Source organism: Pelmatolapia mariae, linkage group LG8 (assembly GCF_036321145.2).
Source record: "Pelmatolapia mariae isolate MD_Pm_ZW linkage group LG8, Pm_UMD_F_2, whole genome shotgun sequence".
Lineage (NCBI taxonomy): Eukaryota > Metazoa > Chordata > Actinopteri > Cichliformes > Cichlidae > Pelmatolapia > Pelmatolapia mariae.
Window position 1 is genome coordinate 16,178,674 of NC_086234.1, and position 20,329 is coordinate 16,199,002.

A 20,329-nucleotide genomic window follows, 5' to 3' on the forward strand; every position below is an offset into this window, starting at 1 on the left:
CTGTAAAAAACCAGCAAATATATCAAGTGAGAAAACTATATCTGGTCATAAAGTGAAGAATTTATCCAGAATCAAAATGACCAACCTTTGCCTGACCACGTCGTCCTTTGACAAGCTCAATTGTGTCATTGTAGACATGCACTTTCACCAGTCGTGTCAAAGAGACTCGAGTACTTCCTCTGTGCTCATTTTTGCCCTCTACTCTGTAGTAGGGCCGTCCACTATTACATTGCTCAGAGAGAACATACGTGCAAGTGCCTTGAAAGTGAAACACTGTGTTATCAAAGGTGTAGTAATGGGGATCACCGCTTACGGTGCAGGTTCCTCTTGGCACTGTCTGACAGGAGAACTGGAAGGAAGCTGGCTTGCAGATCTGTGAAAAGGAGCATGGCTCATTGCGACACTGCAGGCCTGTTGAGGTACACGTGCACTTCTGTGCACAGGTACTGTCACTCCAGAATGAAGCACCCAGCTGCACTAATTCACCTTAAAAAGAGTAAAAGGAAATGTCCCTTATGCCTTGTGTAAAATTTCCAGACATTTACATTCATAAAACCTTAGGAAAAAACTTTCACACCTTACATTTTTTTCATATTGTGTCAGATAACAACAGTAATTGCCTCAAGGCACTTTATATGAGTAAAGTTCCCAAAATAACAGAGATAAAATCCCAACTGTTTCACAACCACTACCAGCATTAAGAAAAGATGGGCCCTGATTATACACTAGGAGAAGGATTTTAAGTTTGATTCTGAGAATTCTGAGAGTTATGCTCTGTCTCTTTAGTCCCTGTCAGTACAGCAGCATTTTGGATCAACTTAAGGCATTTCAGTGAGTTTTGGGGACAACCTGATAATAACAAATCACAGTAGTCCATTCTTCAAGTAACAAATGCATGAACCAATTTTTTAGCATCACTCTGAAATAGAATGTTTCTAATTTTAGAGATACTGCATAAATGCAAAAAAAGCAATCCTGAATATGTGTTAAATATTAACAGTGAAGGACATAACCTGGTCAAAAACAACTTCAAAATTTCTGTTAGTGTTAAGGCCAAGGTAATCCCATCCAGAATATGCATCTGGTTAGACATCATGTTTGTAAGATTTTCATGGCTGAGTGCAATCAACTTAGTTTGATCTGAATTTAGAAGCAGGAAGTTGAAGGTTACTCGTGTCTTTATGTCTTTAAGACGTTCCCACAGTTTTGTCTTTTGGCTTCATTGACAGAGCTGGAGATCATCTGCATAGCAGGGAAAATATACGCAATGCCTTTGAAAGATACTGCCTAGGAGAACCATGTATAATGTACACAGAACTGGTCCTAGCACAGAACCCTGTGGAACTCCATAATTAACCTTAGTGTGAAGACAACTCCCCATTTACATGAGCCAACTGGAGTCTATTAGATAGACATGATTCAAACAAGAGCTTAATTGCTATGGCGTGCTCTAATCTCTGCAATAAAATACTGTTGTTATTAATCGCTCCGCTGAGGTCTAGCAGGACAAGTACAGAGATGAGTCCACTGTCAGAGGCCATCTGCAACTTTCACTAAAGCTGTTTCCATACTGTGATCAGCTGTAAATCCTCAATGAAATATATGACAATGCATTGTGATTAAGCAGACTAAACACATGCAATAACAGAGCCCGTTCTCACTCCCGAGGCGTAACATACCGACGTTTTGTCACGTCCTGCGGCGTTCCTGAGGAACGCGAAAGGTGACCTTCCACGTTGTTATGGTACGCGGCGGTTTCCAGCCCTGTACTGCAGCCCTAAACTTAACCTTATCACTAAGCCTAACCATAACCTTATGCCTAACCTTAACCATAACCTTATGCTTAACCATAACCTTATTCCTAACCTTAACCATAACCGTATCCCTACGCCTAAACCTAACCTTATCCCTAAACCTAACCATAACCTTATGCCTAAACCTAACCATAACCGTATACCTAAGCCTAAACCTAACCTTATCGCTAAACCTAACCATAACCTTATTCCTAACCTTAACCAGCACTTTAATGAGGTGAAATAGTGTTTTCTAAAGCGATTTTAAGGGAAAAAGCGAAGATGTGTAGATTGAGTCCAAACGGTTCTCATGTGTCCGCAGTTTTCCGATGTCGTGACGTAGGAACGCCTTGGGTGCCCGAAAACGTAATATGTTGACGATTTGTCACCTAGCGTAAAATGTTACGATTTAGGAGTGAGAACGGGTTGAATAACAATAATATGTGTAAAATGGGGATGGGCAATAAAAGTGTAAATTATTATTCTGTGAAATAACTATTCAAAAAATGTTCCAGGAGCAGTGGTGTGTGATGTGCATCACAATTGTGTCTCTTCTGTATATAGGTCAGCTCTCATTGCACAACATCAACCTACTTAGATAAAGAACAGGTATGTAGTTTACTGGTGTAGTGCCAAGGCACTCTTTATTACTTCAACAACATATTGACTTTCACCTAACTCAATGATTCCTGGCCACCAAAGTACAACTGGTGTAGGATTCATATTTACATATTCAAGGCTCCAGCTGTAATGTACTGAGAAACATCATCCACTTCATTTTTCATTGTCTGCTTTGCATACAATGCTTGTGTTGAAATATGGAACTTTTCAAACACCAGTGCAGACGCCACTAAATCAGATCTGTTATCAGTGGACATATCCTGAGCGAGGGAGATAGTTAATTATGTCATGGAACGGACATACTATAGTTGTTTAAGAAGAGTTACTACCACCTAGTGGTAAGTAAGCAGAATGTCTGTTTTGTAGAGGAAGTGGTCTACAGGAAGTAGTGTGCTCTTTAGCTGCTGCAGTGAAAAAATTTGTAATCTGATGGCAATCTCTGCAATCCTGGTGTTAAAGTCCACAATATCACCTTCATCCGTAAGTTCCTATATATTTAATGTGTATTAGTAAGTTTTGACACTATTTTGAGTTAAATCATATGGAAGCAGGTAGATGCTTGTATTTTTTCAGCAGATGCTTCATTTGTGGTCATGTATCTTTCATTAGAGCAATGTTATTCTCCCAGTGTAATAGAACATGTCTTCATTGTGTATTTTGCATTCCTTTTCTTTGTACAGTCTTACAAAAAAGAGAGAGAGAATTTATTTTCATCATTAAATCCTGCCAAACACAACAAGCGGCCTGTTTCTTGGAGGATGAAGTGCTGGGAATAAAGAATGTTAAGCTAGCCGTATAGCTGAAATTCCGTTGCCTGCAACAAACCTTAGTGAGGACAGCATAGTAAAAGGATGACCATTCAACGTGGAATTTAAGAAGAGTGAAGGATTGTCAGTCTGCATCACACTGCAATGGAGGCCACAAGTGCCTCAACACAAGCTTCAAAGGAAGACAGAGCTGAAGGCTCACGAGATGAAGTTGAATCGGGGTCTATTTATTCTCGCCACAGCTCAAAGAGGTCACACTCTTCACGCTCATCAACAAGCTCCAGAGTAAGCTATGAAGCAGCCAGGGCGCAAGCCAAAGCAGAGGCAGCGAAAACCAGACTAGCATTCACGGAAAAGGAAAGTGAACTGAGAGTCGAAAAGGCCAGACTAGAAGCCAAGATAGATTATATTAATCTACAGAAAGAAGCTGAGGTTGCCCAAGCTGAAGCTGAGGTGTTGGAGGCAGCTGCAGGAGATGTGAACGAATCCAACAACAAAGAATTTGACTTTCTGCCCTTGCCAGAGTGTGCATTGAAAAGGACTGATCACTATGTTACACAGCACACACAAGAACAATTCCCACAAGAACCCAAAGTAGAGAATGATTCAACTTTACCGCCAACATCCACTCCGTTTCCAAGCTACAATCAGAATGCACAGCCCCAGCTCGTCGACAACGGAGCCAGCTTCTCTCAAAATAATGCTCAGCCACTCCATATGAACTTTCCACAGCAAGAAGATGAGCGCTACCAGCGCAGGGTACTGACCGACAACCGACCACATCCAAACAGCTCCCACAATAATGACTCATCTACAGATCTTGCCAAGTACCTTGCTAAATCCCAGCTGGTTTCTTCACGCCTAACGAAGTTTGATGACTTACCCGAACATTATGAAGCCTGGAGAGAAGCGTTCATCAACACAATCAAAAGTCTGAGTCTATCAGCGAGTGAAGAAATGGATCTGCTTATCAAATGGCTGGGTAAAGAATCTGGTGAGCATGCAATCAGAATACGGTCTGTGAATATCAGACAGCCTAAGGTGGGACTTAGAATGATCTGGGAAAGACTAAATAAAAAATATGGTGCTCCAGAGGTGATAGAAAGAGCTCTCTTTTGTAAACTTGAGAGTTTTCCCAAGATCCACAACAGAGAGTGTCAAAAACTACAAGAACTGGCTGACTTGCTTACTGAACTTGACGTTGCTAAACGAGAGGGCTACCTGCCAGGTTTAGCCTATCTTGATACATCAAGAGGTGTGCAGCCAATTGTGGAAAAGCTCCCTTTATATCTCCAAGACAAGTGGCTGTCACACGGGTGCAAATACAAAAGAGATCATCATGTTGCCTTTCCTCCTTTCTGCTACTTCAAAAAATTCATCTGCAGAGAGGCTGAAGAGAAAAATGATCCCAGTTTTAACTATTCAGATCTTTTCACAAATTCTTACAGAAAAGAAAAGTCAAATCAAGTGAGATCTGTCTCCGTGCACAAGACGAACATATCTATGGCTTTGGAGCCCAAAATAGGAAATCCAGAGAAGCAATGCCCCATGCACCACAAGCCTCATTCTCTTCAAAAATGCAGAGGTTTTCGAAAAATGCTCCTGGAAGAGAGGAAAAGGTTCTTAAAGGAAAACAACATATGTTTTTGCTGCTGCGCCTCTACAACTCATCAAGCCAAATCTTGTGAGGCTACCGTTAAATGCGGAGAATGTGACAGTGATAAACACATTTCCACTCTGCACCCCAGACCAGCTTCACGCTCAGACAGAGTCCCTACTTCCTCGACAGAGAATGGCGGGGAGAGGTCGGACACAGAGGCACAGAGTGTCACATCCAGATGTACCCAGGTATGTGGGGATGGGTTTCAAGCCAAATCCTGCTCAAAGATCTGTCTGGTGAATGTGTACCCAAATGGCCACCAAGAGCAATGGCAGAAGATGTATGTCATTTTAGATGACCAAAGTAATGTTTCACTGGCAAGATCTGAGTTTTTTGAGATGTTTGGTCTCAAGGGAGCAGCCATGCCATACACACTGAAAACCTGTGCAGGCATCACAGAAGCATCTGGGAGAAGAGCCCACAGTTTTATGATAGAATCATTGGATGAGAAAGTTACCATTCCCTTGCCTGCACTTACAGAGTGTAATGATATCCCAAACAACAGGTCAGAGATACCCACACCCGAAGCTGCATGTCACCACCATCATCTTAAAAGAGTGGCAAATAAGATTCCAGCGCTTGACCCAGATGTAGACATTCTTCTTCTATTGGGAAGAGACATTATCAGAGCACATAAGGTTCGAGACCAGCATAATGGTCCACTAAATGCCCCATATGCCCAACGCTTAGACCTTGGGTGGGTCATTGTTGGAGAAGTGTGCATAGAAGGTGCTCACAACACGCCTACACAGGGCTCGCAAAATTTCAAAATCCCTGGTAGCCCTTCGGGCAGGCACTCGTCAGTTTTTGCTAGCCCAAAATAAATTTAAGTAGCCCGAATAAACAAAAGAGGACAATTTTTTGATTGATGTTTTGTTTCCTTTACAATATTATACTTTAATGTATAATATTGTAAAGGAAACAAAACATCAGTCTAAAAATATTTAAAACACAAATTACAACAACAAATTACAATCATCAACTCAAATATTTGGTTCTAATTGAACAGAAATTTCTATGAACTTGCAAGAACTGTGTAGAACATGAATCAGTCTGTGTCAGATCCTGAATTTGAAATTTCCACTGAAATCACGGGTAAGAGGCAAGTGGAACCAAGATCTAGGACATTTGCTTTTTGAAGTTTGCAAAGACTGCTAAATTTTGCCAATGGTAGTTCACTCTTTGCAACATAGCACGCTGTTCTAAACAGCTTTTTCAGGACTTCTTGTTATGCTTGGTTTATTTTTAGTATGTTTTTTGCAATTGGTGTTTGTTCTGGGAAAGATACTGCAGACTGAGCAATAATGCATTTCTTGCATTTCTCATGGGTTTTGATGGGGTCTTTCTTAAAATGACTGGTCCCAGTAACAAAGGCGCTTGTCGACTCAGAAATCGAGGGAAACTCACAACACACCCGGCAGAACATTATGTTATTTAGCTCGTCATATTCCAGCCACATAAATTCTTTTGTCCATGAAACCAAAAAAGCTGCGCTTTCCTTTTCCCTCATAGTCTGATTTGTCATAACTTTTCCGTTTTGTGGTAGGCTTTTCTTTAGCTGCCCCTTCTTCATCCTGACCTGTCTTATTTGGTTCTGCAGAATTAAAATACCTGCGTAAATCCATCTGCTTTTACACACGTACTTACATAATGATCAGCAATTCTCTGCGCAATCAACCTCTATCACATGTTTAAGCTTGCTGCAGGAGATTTCACTTGTCATGTTTGATAGTAAGCTAATGATTGATAAGACGATGCCAGAGGAATTGGTGCGCAATTAATCTGTGACTTACCAATCAGTGCTGCTGCTCTCTATACACAGTTCGCGCGATCGCAAAGTGAAAGTGAAAGCAAAAAACAAGTGCAAGTTCAAACGCGATTTCACTGTGTCACATATTGACAGTGGCTCATCGATGCCGATGACATAATTGCTCAGCTACATTTGCGAAAGAATGCAAAAGCATTGACATATCTTTCCTTCCTATGATAGCCCGACGGGCAGGGCTGAAATGGATTTTGGTAGCCCGACTGGAAAAATCGCTAGCCCCGGGACGTCGGGCTAGCGATTTTGTGAGCCCTGCTACAGTAAGTGCTATGAAAACCTGCATCCTGGAAAATGGCAGACCAAGTCACTTTGCCACGTGTGAGAATAAGATAAAGGTGAAAGAAAATCCTAATGGCAAAGATGAGGGAAAGAGAACCCCATTCAATAGAGACATCCAAAATGGATCGACAGTGACTAAACTTGGAGAAACAGTTTTCAATGCCACAGAAAATGACAACCAGCTAGCACACTCCATTGAGGATACAGTCTTCCTACAGATCATAGAAGATGAAGTCTTCCAGGATGAGACAAAAAGCTGGGTTGCCCCTCTTCCCTTTCGGCACCCACGTAAACGTCTACCAAATAACAGATGCTATGCTCATCACCGTCTGATGTCACTGCAGAAGACTTTAGATAAGAAGCCTGAAATGAAAATGCATTTCACAGACTTCATGCAAAATATTTTAGACAAGGGACATGCTGAACTTGCTCCACCACTCCAGGAGGGGGCAGAATGCTGGTATTTGCCCACGTTTGGCGTTTACCATCCCAAAAGATCAACCAAGATTCGTGTGGTATTTGATTCCAGTGCTCAGCATGATGGAATCTCGCTAAATGAGGTGCTGCTGTCTGGACCAGATCTTAACAACAGTCTCGTCGGTGTCCTCCTCAGATTCAGAAAAGAGCCTGTGGCCATAACTGCAGATATTCAGCAGATGTTTTACTGTTTCATTGTTCGTGAGGACTGCAGGGATTTCCTTAGATTCCTGTGGTACCAGGATAACGATCTGAGTAAGGATGTGGTGGATTATCGCATGCGTGTTCATGTTTTCGGAAAAAGCCCATCACCTGCAGTGGCAATCTTTGGTCTGAGGAAAGCAGCAGAGCACCAAGAAGTTGAATATGGCAGTGATGCGAGGCGCTGCGTAGAAAGAGACTTTTATGTAGATGACGGCCTCCGGTCTATTGCTACAGCAGCAGAGGCCATTGATGTTCTGCAATGAACACAGCAGATGTTGGCAGCATCTAACATCACTCTGCACAAAATAGCTTCAAATCGAGCAGAAGTAATGAACGCATTTCCTGCAGATCAAAGAGCAGACAATGTAAAAGACCTTAACCTCTTCGTGGATGACTTACCAGTCCAACGCAGTCTTGGAGTCAGCTGGAACATAATGACTGACACTTTCGGATTCAATATTCCTGAGAATCAAAAGCCATTTACATGCCGTGGTGTCCTGTCAACAGTAAACAGTCTGTTCGATCCTTTGGGGTATAGCAATATCTGCAGTTGCTTATCTTAAGACAACAAATGAACAAGGTCTTCAAGAGGTGGGCTTTGTTTATGGGAAATCCAAGCTCGCTCCCAACCCAGGCCTTACAATCCCAAGACTGGAGTTCTGTGCTGCTGTCATGGCCGTTGAGATAGCCGATCTTGTAATCAGGGAGCTTGATCTGGATCTCAAGACAGTGAAATTCTACACTGACAGCAGAGTTGTATTGGGATACATACACAACGAGACTAGGAGGTTCTATGTGTATGTAAACAATAGAGTGCAGCGCATCCGGCAGTCAACACGACCAGAGCAGTGGAACTACATTCCTTCAGAACTAAATCCAGCTGATCATGGGTCATGTTCTGTTCCAGCCGCCGAGCTTGCCGACACCACGTGGCTAACAGGACCAGCATTCCTAATGAAACAACCAAAGGTAGCTGCCAGTGGCGATAATGGATCAACATTTGACCTTGTGAACCCTGATGCTGATGCTGATGTACGTCCTGAGGTAACCTCGCTCGCCACACAAGTTAGTAGAGACAAGCTTGGTTCAAAACGCTTCCAGCGTTTTTCTAGCTGGACCACACTCAGTAAGACTGTGGCACGTCTGTGTCATATTGCTCACTCCTTAAAGAATCAAAGGTGTGTTGGATGGCATATGTGCAAAAGTGGCCTGTCAGTCGTTGACATTGTCAGAGCAGAACAGATCATCATAAAATGCGTGCAAGAAGAAATGTATTCAGAAGAACTGAAATGCATCAAAATGAAACATGACCTTCTGAAAACCAGCACTCTGTACAAACTCCGACCCAATCTTGACAACGAAGGTATGTTAAGAATAGGTGGACACATTGGCCGAGGACACCTTGAAAGTGGTGTTGAAAGGAAGAACCGAGCAGGAACAAATGTCAGACCTACCCACAGAGCGCCTTCAGGTTGACCCTCCATTTTCCTACGTTGGCTTTGATGTTTTTGGACCATGGGAAGTGGTGATAAGCCGTACCAGAGGCGGTCAAGCACAAGACAAAAAGTGGGCTGTCCTTTTCACATGTATGTCCACTCGAGCCATACATATTGAGGTTATTGAAACAATGACGTCCTCAAGCTTTATAAATGCGCTCTGAAGATTTTTCTACATCAGGGGTCATGCCAAACAGCTTCGCTCGGATTGTGGGACCAATTTCACTGGAGCGTTCAAAGAGCTGAAGATGGATCCTGGCAATAAGGGCGTAGAGGATTATCTTCTTCAACAAAAATGCACTTGGGTTTTCAACCCACCTCACTCCTCTCATATGGGCGGCGCTTGGGAGTGCATGATTGGAGTGGCAAGACGGATTTTAGATTCTATGCTTCTTCAGGTTGGACATGTAAAACTCACTCATGAGGTCTTAACCACTTTCATGGCTGAGGTGAGTGCCATTGTCAATGCAAGGCGGTTAATACCAGTTTCTACTGATCCTGAGGCGGTTTTCATTCTAACACCTTCCATATTGCTGACCCAGAAGGGGGGTGTTCCCTCTCCTACTGTAAGTGAGTTTTCAAAAGGGGATCTGCTCAAGAATCAGTGAAAAAGAGTTCAGGCCTTGGCAGATACCTTCTGGGCTAGGTGGCGCCGTGAATATTTGAGCACATTACAGAGTCGGCACAAATGGCAATCTCAGAAACCTAATCTCAAAGAAGGAGATATTGTTCTGCTCAAGGACGATCAAACCAAGAGGAATCAGTGGCCTATGGGAATTATTGTCAATGTTGTTCCCAGCAGAGATGGACTTGTCAGGAAAGTCGACGTTAAGGTGATGAACCAAACAGCGAAGGTCTTCTCTAGACCAGTTTCTCAAGTAATCTTGTTGTTTTCACCACAGGACAATGACTCATCAGCAAGCTAGGGGATTGAGACTGGCATAAAGTGGCATATCTTTAATATGCCAGGCAGGGAGTGTCATGGAACGGACATACTATAGTTGTTTAAGAAGTGTTACCACCACCTAGTGGTAACTAAGTAGAATGTCTTTTTTGTAGAGGAAGTGGTCTACAGGAAGTAGTGTGCTCTTTAGCTGCTGCAGTGAAAAAATTTGTAATCTGATGGCAATCTCTGCAATCCTGGTGTTAAAGTCCACAATATCGGCTTCATCTGTAAGTTCCTATATATTTAATGTGTATTAGTAAGTTTTGACACTATTTTGAGTTAAATCATATGGAAGCAGGAAGATGCTTGTATTTTTTCAGCAGATGCTTCATTTGTGGTCATGTATCTTTCATTAGAGCAATGTTATTCTCCCAGTGTAATGGAACGTGTCTTCATTGTGTATTTTGTATTCCTTTTCTTTGTACAGTTTTACAAAAGAGAGAGAGAGAGAATTTATTTTCATCATTAAATCCTGCCAAACACAACAAGCGGCCTGTTTCTTGGAGGATGAAGTGCTGGGAATAAAGAATGTTAAGCTAGCTGTATAGCTGAAATTCCGTTGCCTGCAACAAACTTTAGTGAGGACAGCATACCTTATGCAGTTAAGGACCAAAATGAAGAAGTGAATCCTGCCTTAGGATAAGTCACTTTGTTGGGAACAGCTTCTCTCTCTAGCATTTTTTATTCTTTGCATGCCATATGTTGCCATTCAAAATCATTCAAAACCTCTGAATTCATGGCTAAACATCCTTTAAGCAGGTAGGAAGAATGTTTTTAAGCCTCCAACTAATCATTTGAAATTCCTTCATTAGTTCTTGATTCCAACAACAGTCAGAGACTTTAACGTTAATAACCTCAACCTCATTGCTTTACTGTACTCTTAATGCACTGTGGTTAGAATTCTTGCCTTGCCTTTCACAGATGCACATCACTATAATGATATATAACATAAAGGTATCAGAAGCAGTTGCCTTCTGTATCCTGCAGTCTTACCATTAAAAGTGCAGCCTGTTGATCCATGGTCTGTCCAGAAGGCCCAGCGACCTGGTTCATTGACGTTGCTGCCAAGGCGAAAATTTGAGTTACTCCCTGATGCAGCACTGGTGAATGATCCAGGGAGGACATAATAGTGAGTGGAGTCGATTGTATCATAACCAGCCTGCAAATGTGAGTCACAAAAATATGATTATTGCATTTAGAAATAATGAATGTTTTTTTCATTAGTAAATATGCAGAGTATTGACTATAGTAGGTGTGACCTGAATGCTCAGTGTTGTTGAGGCTATTATACCGTAGTTCATCAGCACAAATGAATATTGGCCTCCAGAGATCAGCACAGCTTGGACAGTAGTGCGCTGGAAAATATGAATTCAGTTATTATATGTTCTGTTTGATCAGTGTTCTGCTGGATTTACACCTAATTTTGTTATGATACACTTTTCATGTATCACTTTTTTTTTAAAGCTCAATATTTAAAAATAATCTTTGTATGAAATATATCACAGGAATTTATGTCTTTATGTCTGGAAGGTGACACTAGATTATACTAATCTACTGTTCCTGAATTAGTAAAGTAGGCAACAGACTTTCACGTATACATCACACATAAGCACATAATTTGATTCCAAATTTTGGAAGCTGACTTACTGTTCCACTTGTGGGATAATAGGCCACCTCAAACCAAGTTGCAACAAAGACCCAGTTGGCATTAAAGTTCAGTCCTGGAAAGTATTGATTGATGTCTTGTGTAGCTTGCTGGAGAACACTGCCACTGGTGTATTGGTTGTAGTAGATCTGACCATTTCCTCTGTTGTCTAAATCTGTCCAGAATGGAGCGATGATGTCTCTGGATCCATACATTGGAAACAGTTGGGGGGTGTAGCTAGACCATGGTGCATCAAAGGTCAGATGCCCATTGTGGTTTACCTAGCAAATAAAAACATTCTTGTAAGCAAAAATCAGTATAAATCAGGTATCAGCGGAACCTCTGACTTGTATATTCACTTAGTGGACCAGTAAATGTTAGGTGTCCATTATGATTGACCTGAAAAAAATAGAAAAGAAAAATTTCCTCTCACAACATCTAGATGAACAGATTTGGATTTTGTTTTGCAAACCACGTTATCAAATTCCGGTTCTTTTTATTCTTTTAGCGAGAGAGAAAGACATCCGACTCAGAGTGGTCAAGCTCAAAAAATCATCTTTATTGTACATTTCCGGAAACGGAGACCTGTAGACACGAACATGCACCTCCAGGTCTAAAGCATTGCAAGCCAAAATGGGTATATATACAGGGTGGGCCATTTATAAGGATAAACCGTAATAACATGGGAATGGTTGGTGATATTAAAGTCCTGTTTGTGGCACATTAGTATATATGAGGGGGCAAACTCCTCAAGATGGGTGGTGACCGTGATGACCATTTAGAAGTCGGCCATCTTGGATACAACTTTTGTTTTTTCAATAGGAAGAGAGCCATGTGACACATCAAACTTATTGGTAATGTCACAAGAAAAACAATGGTGTGCTTGGTTTCAACGTAACTTTATTCTTTCATGAGTTATTTACAAGTTTCTCTTTGTTCACAGCCATTGACATGTCGAAGAGGTTAACATGTGAGGAGCGGATCGAAATCGTGCTGATATCTGGTGAACGAAGTAACCGAGTCATTGCAGCAGATTTCAATCCAAGACACCCTACGAGACCACCCATCTCCCATGCTACAGTCAGCAAACTGCTTGCTAAGTTTCATGAAACTGGTTCAGTGTTGGATTTGCCAAAATGTGGACGCAAGAAAATTGTCACTAATGAAGAAACATCAGTGGCTGTCCTAGCTTCATTCAGCAAGAGCCCACAGCGTAGCACTCGCCGTATGTCACTGGAGAGTGGCATTAGTTGGACATCCCTTCGGCGGATATTAGCTACTCACCCTTACAAACTCCAGCTACTGCAGCATCTCAACGAGGATGACCCAGATCGGCGCACAGAATTTGCAGAATGGGCAAAACAAAAATTGGAACAGGACCCGCAGTTCACGCAGAAGATTTTGTTCAGTGATGAGGCAAACTTTTATGTGAATGGTGAAGTTAACAAACAAAACCACCGCTATTGGTCTGACACTAACCCACATTGGACGGATCCCTCCAAGACTGTTGGAACAACAAAAGTGATGGTTTGGTGTGGTATATGGGGTACAACGATAGTGGGTCCATTCTTCATCAATGGAAACCTCAAGGCCACTGGATATTTGAAATTGCTACATGATGATGTGTTTCCCTCTTTATGCACTGAAGCTGGCACGTTCCCTGAGTTTTTCCAGCAAGATGGTGCACCACCACATTATGGTTACCAGGTCCGAGCATTCCTAGATGAACAGTTTCCTGGAAAGTGGATTGGTCGTCGTGGGTCAGTTGAATGGCCCCCAAGGTCTCCCGATCTGCCCCCTTAGACTTTTATCTTTGGGGTCATCTGAAGGCAATTGTCTATGGTGTGAAGATACGAGATGTGCAGCACCTGAAACTACGGATACTGGATGCCTGTGCTGGCATTTCTCCTGCGGTGTTGCTATCAGTGTGTGAAGAGTGGGAGAAGAGCGTTGCATTGACAATCCAACACAATGGGCAGCACAATGAACACGTGTTATAAGTGGTCAGAAACTTGTAAATAACTCATGAAAGAATAAAGTTATGTTGAAACCAAGGACACCATTGTTTTTCTTGTGACATTACCAATAAGTTTGATGTGTCACATGGCCCTCTTCCTATTGAAAAAACAAAAGTTGTATCCAAGATGGCTGACTTCTAATTGGTCACCATGGTCACCACCCATCTTGAGGAGTTTGCCCCCTCACATATACTAATGTGCCACAATCAGGACTTTAATATCACCAACCATTCCCATTTTATTATGGTGTATCCATATAAATGGCCCACCCTGTAGTTCTGCTATAAGTCACACACACAGTTCCGATCAAAAAAACTCTGCTTAGTTTCACTTTCTGTCTGCCACGCTTCCTGTTCTCTGCAAAGGCATGCAGTTTCCTGTAAGTACTCTGTGACATTGTACTCAAACTGGCGTTCTCCTACTCTGGCCTCTATAAAACAAAAAAAAACTGAAAATAAGCACTAAGAATATATATTTATCTTGTAACAACATTTTATATTGTAATTAGTGGCAGTAAGTTTAATTAGACAGCAAAATATTTTTATGGTACAAATGTCCAAATGAATTGTTAATGTTAATTTTACGTACATAAATGCTGTTATATGTCCTCCCAAAATAGAAAAAAGGTCTTAGCAGGGTAATCTGTGGAGAACTTCCATCATCGATCGCAGAGCTTACAGTTCCAGATGTTGGGTAAAGAGGTCCTAAGAAGCAATTAGGCAGATCATGAAAAAAGATAGAAAAGGCCTATATGGTTAATATTCTGCAAACATAAATATAAAACATATTTCTCACAGGCTTTCAGTCTTTACTCCTCTGTGAAATGTGAGGCTGATATAAACCAAGGATAAAGCAATAAAAGTCAAATCTTTAGAGTTTTGAAAAGATACTTACTGACAGCCTGAGCAGTCACTACACCTGTACATGAAACAAAACACGGATAAATAAAATTATGACAAGTTTTCTAAGATTGTAAGATTTTATTTCTGATCCAAAAAAATTGAGTCATCACTTGGGCAAAAATAAACACACCATAAAATGGATTAAAGGAACATAAGTACAATTACTAACCTGTCATTCCCAAAAGCAGCGCAAAAAACATGATTTGACCCACCATTCTGTCAAATCGGTTCTCTAGCATATCGAAACTATCTCTCACCGTTACATATTCCATACTTACGGGGAACGACCCCCCTTGGTCGTGGCGTGTGGATATTTCTTTAAGACACTCCGGAACGCCCGGCTACGCCCCACAGCTTACGTATAAAACAGTTGTGCGGACGTGACACCGGTGATCGTTTGATCTCCACTTCTGTTGTGTGTGTGCGCGAGTGCCTTGAGAGTGCAGTATGCATGTACGTCTGTCAGGAGCGTGCTGCCCCTCCCCTGGTATTCCCCCAATATGCCCTGGTGTTCCCCGGTATCCCCCTGGTATGCCCTGGTATCCCTTAGCTTGTTGCTTCTCCTTTGTTGGTTTCCCTTCCCCGGCTTATCGCCTCGAAAAATAGGCTTATGCGCCGGTCGGATCACGCCGTGCGGCTGCCGGCTAGCGAGTAGCTCGGCTACAGTGAGGAAACACAGCAGGGACACGGCTTCAAGGTTAGGCACACGCTATCGCCTGGGCACTGTGCAGCTCGGCTGCTATGTGTGTTCACACAGCGGGGATACGGCTTCAGCGTTCCAAGCGTTCGCTGTTGGCTTAACACGGTGGGGAATAAACATAATAAACACGCTACGGTTCGTGCCGGCTAATCGTTAGCCGGCTCGTAGCATTCCAACCGGTTAGCCTGTCTTGCGTGTCGCCCGCAGCTCGCGGGTTAACGCGACCAGCAGGACTCAGCTCGTAGCTCGGCTACATTGGGGAGATGTGTCAGAGTTCCAAGCATATGCTTTTACCTGTTAGCACTGTGACGCGGGAGCTTAAAAACAGTGAAGGGGGAATTCAGGTTGCGGCTAGTGCCAGCTACCTGTTAGCACTTCCTGGTTAGCGTGTGGCCCCGCCCCCTTGCTTGGTAGCAGAAGTATGGCAGCCCACACGTCCCAAACATGTCTGTGTATGGCATTTTTGCCTTTTTACGATAGGCACGAGCAGTGTGGCTGTGCCTGGGCGAAAAAGGAAAAATAAATAACTAAATGAAAGAAGCCTAGAGCATGCTGTGCTGGCTAAAGTAGCTGACGCTTTCATGCACTGTTTTGTTGCCAGCACGAACTAGCCAGATCGTGCTTGATTTCTGAAAGCATTAAATGGCCCGCCCCTCCCCCTTCTCCTGTTTCCAAAAATTAGAGAGCAGGCTACTATGGGGAACATGGCTGCCACTGCTATGACACCAGTTAGGCAGGCCATGGGCGGGGTCCCATCCCACACCTGTTCTGATTTACTGATGCCCATGGCTCTGCCCCTGTGAGGCCTGGGCTGGTGGGGGTTGACAATCAGGTGGCGGATGTCGAAGAAGCTTCCATTCTCTCCTCCGGTGTTGCCCACCTGTCCCTGGGCTGCCCCCTGCTGGTCCCCGGGCGAGATGGGTCCCTTCAGCTCTTGATTGGAGCATGCCGGGTGTGGGAATTAGCCCTTCCTGAGGTCCCATCTAGTAGAGTGGACCTCAAGGTTGTTGCTATCACGTGGCCTCAGCGCCTAAGGTGCCGCTGCTGCCTGGTTGGCAGTGAGTAAATGAGCCCTGCCTCCCAGCATTTATGATCCCCCTGCCCGCAGTTGGATGCTGCTGTGCATGGCGGGAGTAGTTGCCTTTGGCCCCTCCCTCGTTAGCTCCCCCCCCTCCCCGGTCCCTAGGTGCCCCTTCGGGCCTTCCCTGGGCAGGGCAGCGTGCCCTACAGGGCTGTGTGGGTTACTCATGCTCTGCTGGTGGCCATTTTGTCGCTCACTCTATGGGATGGAGCTTGACACGACAGCTGCAGGCGGGCTGGGCATGGAGAGCCCGCCCCAATCCTGTGCCTCTCAAGCTACATGAGGATGATGGCTGCACATCAGCTTCTGTTCTATGGTAAGCAGGGAAAGCTGTGATGAGAAGTAAAATAATTTCTTTCTCATCACAAAAAAAGAAAGAAGAAAACAAAAATATTCAGGAACTAGAAAAAACCATCAAAGCCTTCGCGTCCGACCAAGATCAAGAAATAATGAACAAAATACGCAAAACAAAACTAGAATTAAATGAAATTATTAATAAAAAAAAACACAATTCCTAGTACAAAGACTTCGCTTGCAGAATTTTGAACACAGTAAAAAATCCGGTCGATTTCTAGCTAACCAGTTAAAAATAAATAAAGAAAAAACAACTATATGTGCTGTTAAAGATTTATCTGGGAACACAATATATGACCCTGGAAGAATAAACAACATTTTTAGGGATTTCTATGAAATTTTATATTCACCACAAATAAACCTGTCTAAAAATGAAATTGATCAGTTTCTTGACAACGTAACTCTTCCAAAATTACTAGACAGTCAAGCAATGGCACTGGATTTGCCACTGACACCAGGTGAACTCCAGGAAGCGCTGATAAGTATGCCCAATAATAAGGCTCCAGGTCCAGACGGCTACCCTGCAGAATTCTACAAAGAATTCTGGACAATTTTGGCATCAGTATTCCACGGAATGTTGCAGGAAATCAAGGAAAATGGCAGACTACCACCAAATATGAATTCTGCCAACATTAGTCTCCTGCTAAAACCAGACAAAGACCCTTTATTTCCCTCAAGCTATCATCCAATATCCCTTATAAATGTAGACCTCAAAATAATCTGCAAAGCTCTCTCAAAAAGATTAGAGAAGATAACCCCCCTTTTAATTCATCCTGACCAAACGGGTTTCATAAAAGGCAAGCACTCATCAACGAACACATATAGATTACTTAATTTAATAGACTACTCATGCAGTAAAAACATTGAAACCACAATATTATCTCTAGATGCAGAAAAAGCGTTTGACAGAGTTAACTGGGAATTTTTCTTTGCAACTTTACACAAATTTGGTTTTGGAAACTCTTTCATAAACTGGCTAAGAATATTATATAACTCCCCAACAGCTTGTATCAGAACAAATGACCGGACATCCTCCAGCTTCTGTCTCCTGAGGGGCACCAGACAGGGATGCCCACTCTCCCCTTCACTTTTTGCAATTTTTATCGAACCACTAGCAGCAGCATTTAGACAGGCTACAACAATTAAGGGCATTAAGTGTAAGAACGTAGAACATAAAATCAGTCTCTATGCGGATGATGTGTTGCTTTTTCTCCAAAACTCACAAACCAACCTTTCTGAGGTAATTAATAAACTGGTTTTCAAGAGTTTCTGATTATTCAATTAACTGGTCAAAATCTACAGTTCAATTAACTGCTCCTTCCATAATTCCTCTTCTGCCCCACTACAATCTGGAAATATTAAATATTTAGGTATTAATGTCTCTCCTAAGCTTTCAGACTTAACTAAATTAAATCACGTCCCACTTCTAAAGAAAGTAGAAGGTGATCTGACTAGATGGAAATCTCTACCCATATAACTCATGGGAAGGGTCACCACTATAAAAATGATGATCTTGCCAAAAAAAAATTACTTATTTTCAATGATCCCTAACAAACCATCACAAGATTGGTTCAGATCTCTGGATTCATATATTTCTAAATTCCTTTGGAAAGATAAACCCCCGCGTATCAGCTTAAAAACGCTACAAAGAACCAAGGATAAAGGAGGATTAGATCTGCCTAATTTTCAACAATACTTCTTAGCCAACAGGCTTCAGTTCATCTCAGGATGGTTAAAACATACCTTCTTAGATGAGCCCTGGTTAGATGTTTAACAGGCACTATGCAATAATCTAGAGACCTACCATTTATCAGCTCAAACATCAAAAGACATGAATGCTTTAAAAGCATCAACATCCGCTCTTCTCTGACAGCATGGTGGGAGTTTCTGAAAATAACGGAGTCTTCATTAAACCCATGCAAACGTACACCTATCTGGAATAACCGTGACATATTACAAAACAATAATATGATTAATTTTCCAGATTGGAGTTGTAAAGGAATTAAATACTTAGAACATATATTAGAGGGAACAGACTTTATTCCATTTGACAGACTAGTTATACAATATGGGATCAACAAGAAAAGATTTTTAGAATATCAACAAATTAAATCCATAGTAAAAAAGAAATTTAACCTCAGTCAAGTTGAATTACAAACACCACCAAGTGCGGTACATTTTTTTACTCTTAAATCCCCCAAATTATTGTCTAAAATATACAGAACACTTTCTAAAACAGATGAATCAATATCCCTTCCTATTGCAAAGTGGGAAGCAGATTTATCAGTCAGCTTACACCAAAACTTCTGGTCTCAGATATGCTTAAAAACCTTTAAATTGATTAGAAATCCCAGTCTGCAATTAATACAATACAAAATACTACATAGAGTGCACTATACAGGTCATCGGATGTTCCAGATGGGCTTTACATCTTCCAACAACTGCTCACACTGTCAAGGCAATACACCAGACAATTACATCCATGCTCTTTGGTTCTGTCCACCAGTGCAGAAGTTTTGGAGCAGGATATGTGAAGACTTATCAAAGTGTCTGAAATGTAAAATTCCAACCTCCCCTTTAGGGTGGTTGTTGGGCAAATTGGATGATGTCACTACAGAAACTAATACAGTCCACGTGGTTTTTACTGCCCTATGCATTGCCAAGAAAACGGTCCTCATGAACTGGAAAAATAAAAATAATCTTAATTCTAGCCAATATAGAAACCATCTAATAGATCACATTAGTCTCGATACAGCCTTTGCCACCACATTAGATCATTAGATCAATCCCTCTGGGCTCCTTTAATCGGCTCTATCACCTAGCGGGGGTGGGGGGTCGTGGTTTGGTCCCGCCTTCGCCATTGTGGTTGATGTGGAGGTTGGGACGGGCTTAGGGCGTCTGGAGAATCCCTAGGGACGTTATCCCTGGAGGGCTTAATCCGGGGGTTGTGGTCATAACCTGGTTAGTGGCCCTGGTTGCTCTTAGAGGGTGTTTTCCTCATGGCTCCGTGCAGCAGGGCTGGGGGAGGGTCTGTGCTGGCGGACGTAGGTTACTGGCCTGGTAGCCTGGCTGCCCCTGAGTGGATCTGGGGCAGGCGTGGGGGCTTAGGGTTCGGGGTGCTTCGCCTCCGTGCTAGGGCTCTGGCTGGGCCTTGGGGGCTTCGGTCCTTGTTGGTGTGTCACCGAGGTTGTGGGCTGGTGGGTGCACGGGGGCTCAGCCCTGGCGCAGGGGGCCTCTGGTGCATCGGCCTAACTGGGGGGCTCTTCAACTGGCAGGGAGGTTGTTCCACCCTTGCAGGAGTCCACTCTGCAGGTGGGGGAGAGACATAGGAGAGGTGGAGAATAAACTCAACCTGGGAGTCTATTGTCTTGTGTAGTCTGGGAGATGATTGAATGTTGGGGTGGGTACAGTTTCCTCTGCGGTGGGGTCGGGTGGGCTGCCCCGGGTCCTGTGGGGCTTGGCAGTGGTGCTGCTGCTGTAGGCCCCGTCTCTGCTGGCCATCGGGGCGGGGGCCTGGGAGGAGGTGTTGGCCGTCCAATTGGGATCTGGTATGCGGGGCCT

The 20,329-nt window shown here is 42.9% G+C and overlaps 1 protein-coding gene across 1 annotated transcript in view; it reads right to left on the reverse strand.

Moving 5' to 3' along the window:
• The window catches only part of LOC134633516 (alpha-tectorin-like), a 46,035-nt gene extending 26,406 nt beyond the window's left edge, over nucleotides 1-19,629 (reverse strand). Inside the window, exons 1-9 of the mRNA XM_065471578.1 lie at nucleotides 19,587-19,629; nucleotides 16,028-16,266; nucleotides 15,511-15,583; nucleotides 14,626-14,649; nucleotides 14,320-14,435; nucleotides 11,716-11,994; nucleotides 11,328-11,423; nucleotides 11,062-11,227; nucleotides 86-486 (exon numbers count right to left, since the gene is read on the reverse strand). Of these exons, the coding sequence (XP_065327650.1) occupies nucleotides 86-486; nucleotides 11,062-11,227; nucleotides 11,328-11,423; nucleotides 11,716-11,994; nucleotides 14,320-14,435; nucleotides 14,626-14,649; nucleotides 15,511-15,583; nucleotides 16,028-16,266; nucleotides 19,587-19,629 (1,437 nt within the window). The remainder of the gene's footprint in view (nucleotides 1-85; nucleotides 487-11,061; nucleotides 11,228-11,327; nucleotides 11,424-11,715; nucleotides 11,995-14,319; nucleotides 14,436-14,625; nucleotides 14,650-15,510; nucleotides 15,584-16,027; nucleotides 16,267-19,586) is intronic.
• Nucleotides 19,630-20,329: the final 700 nt, after the last annotated feature.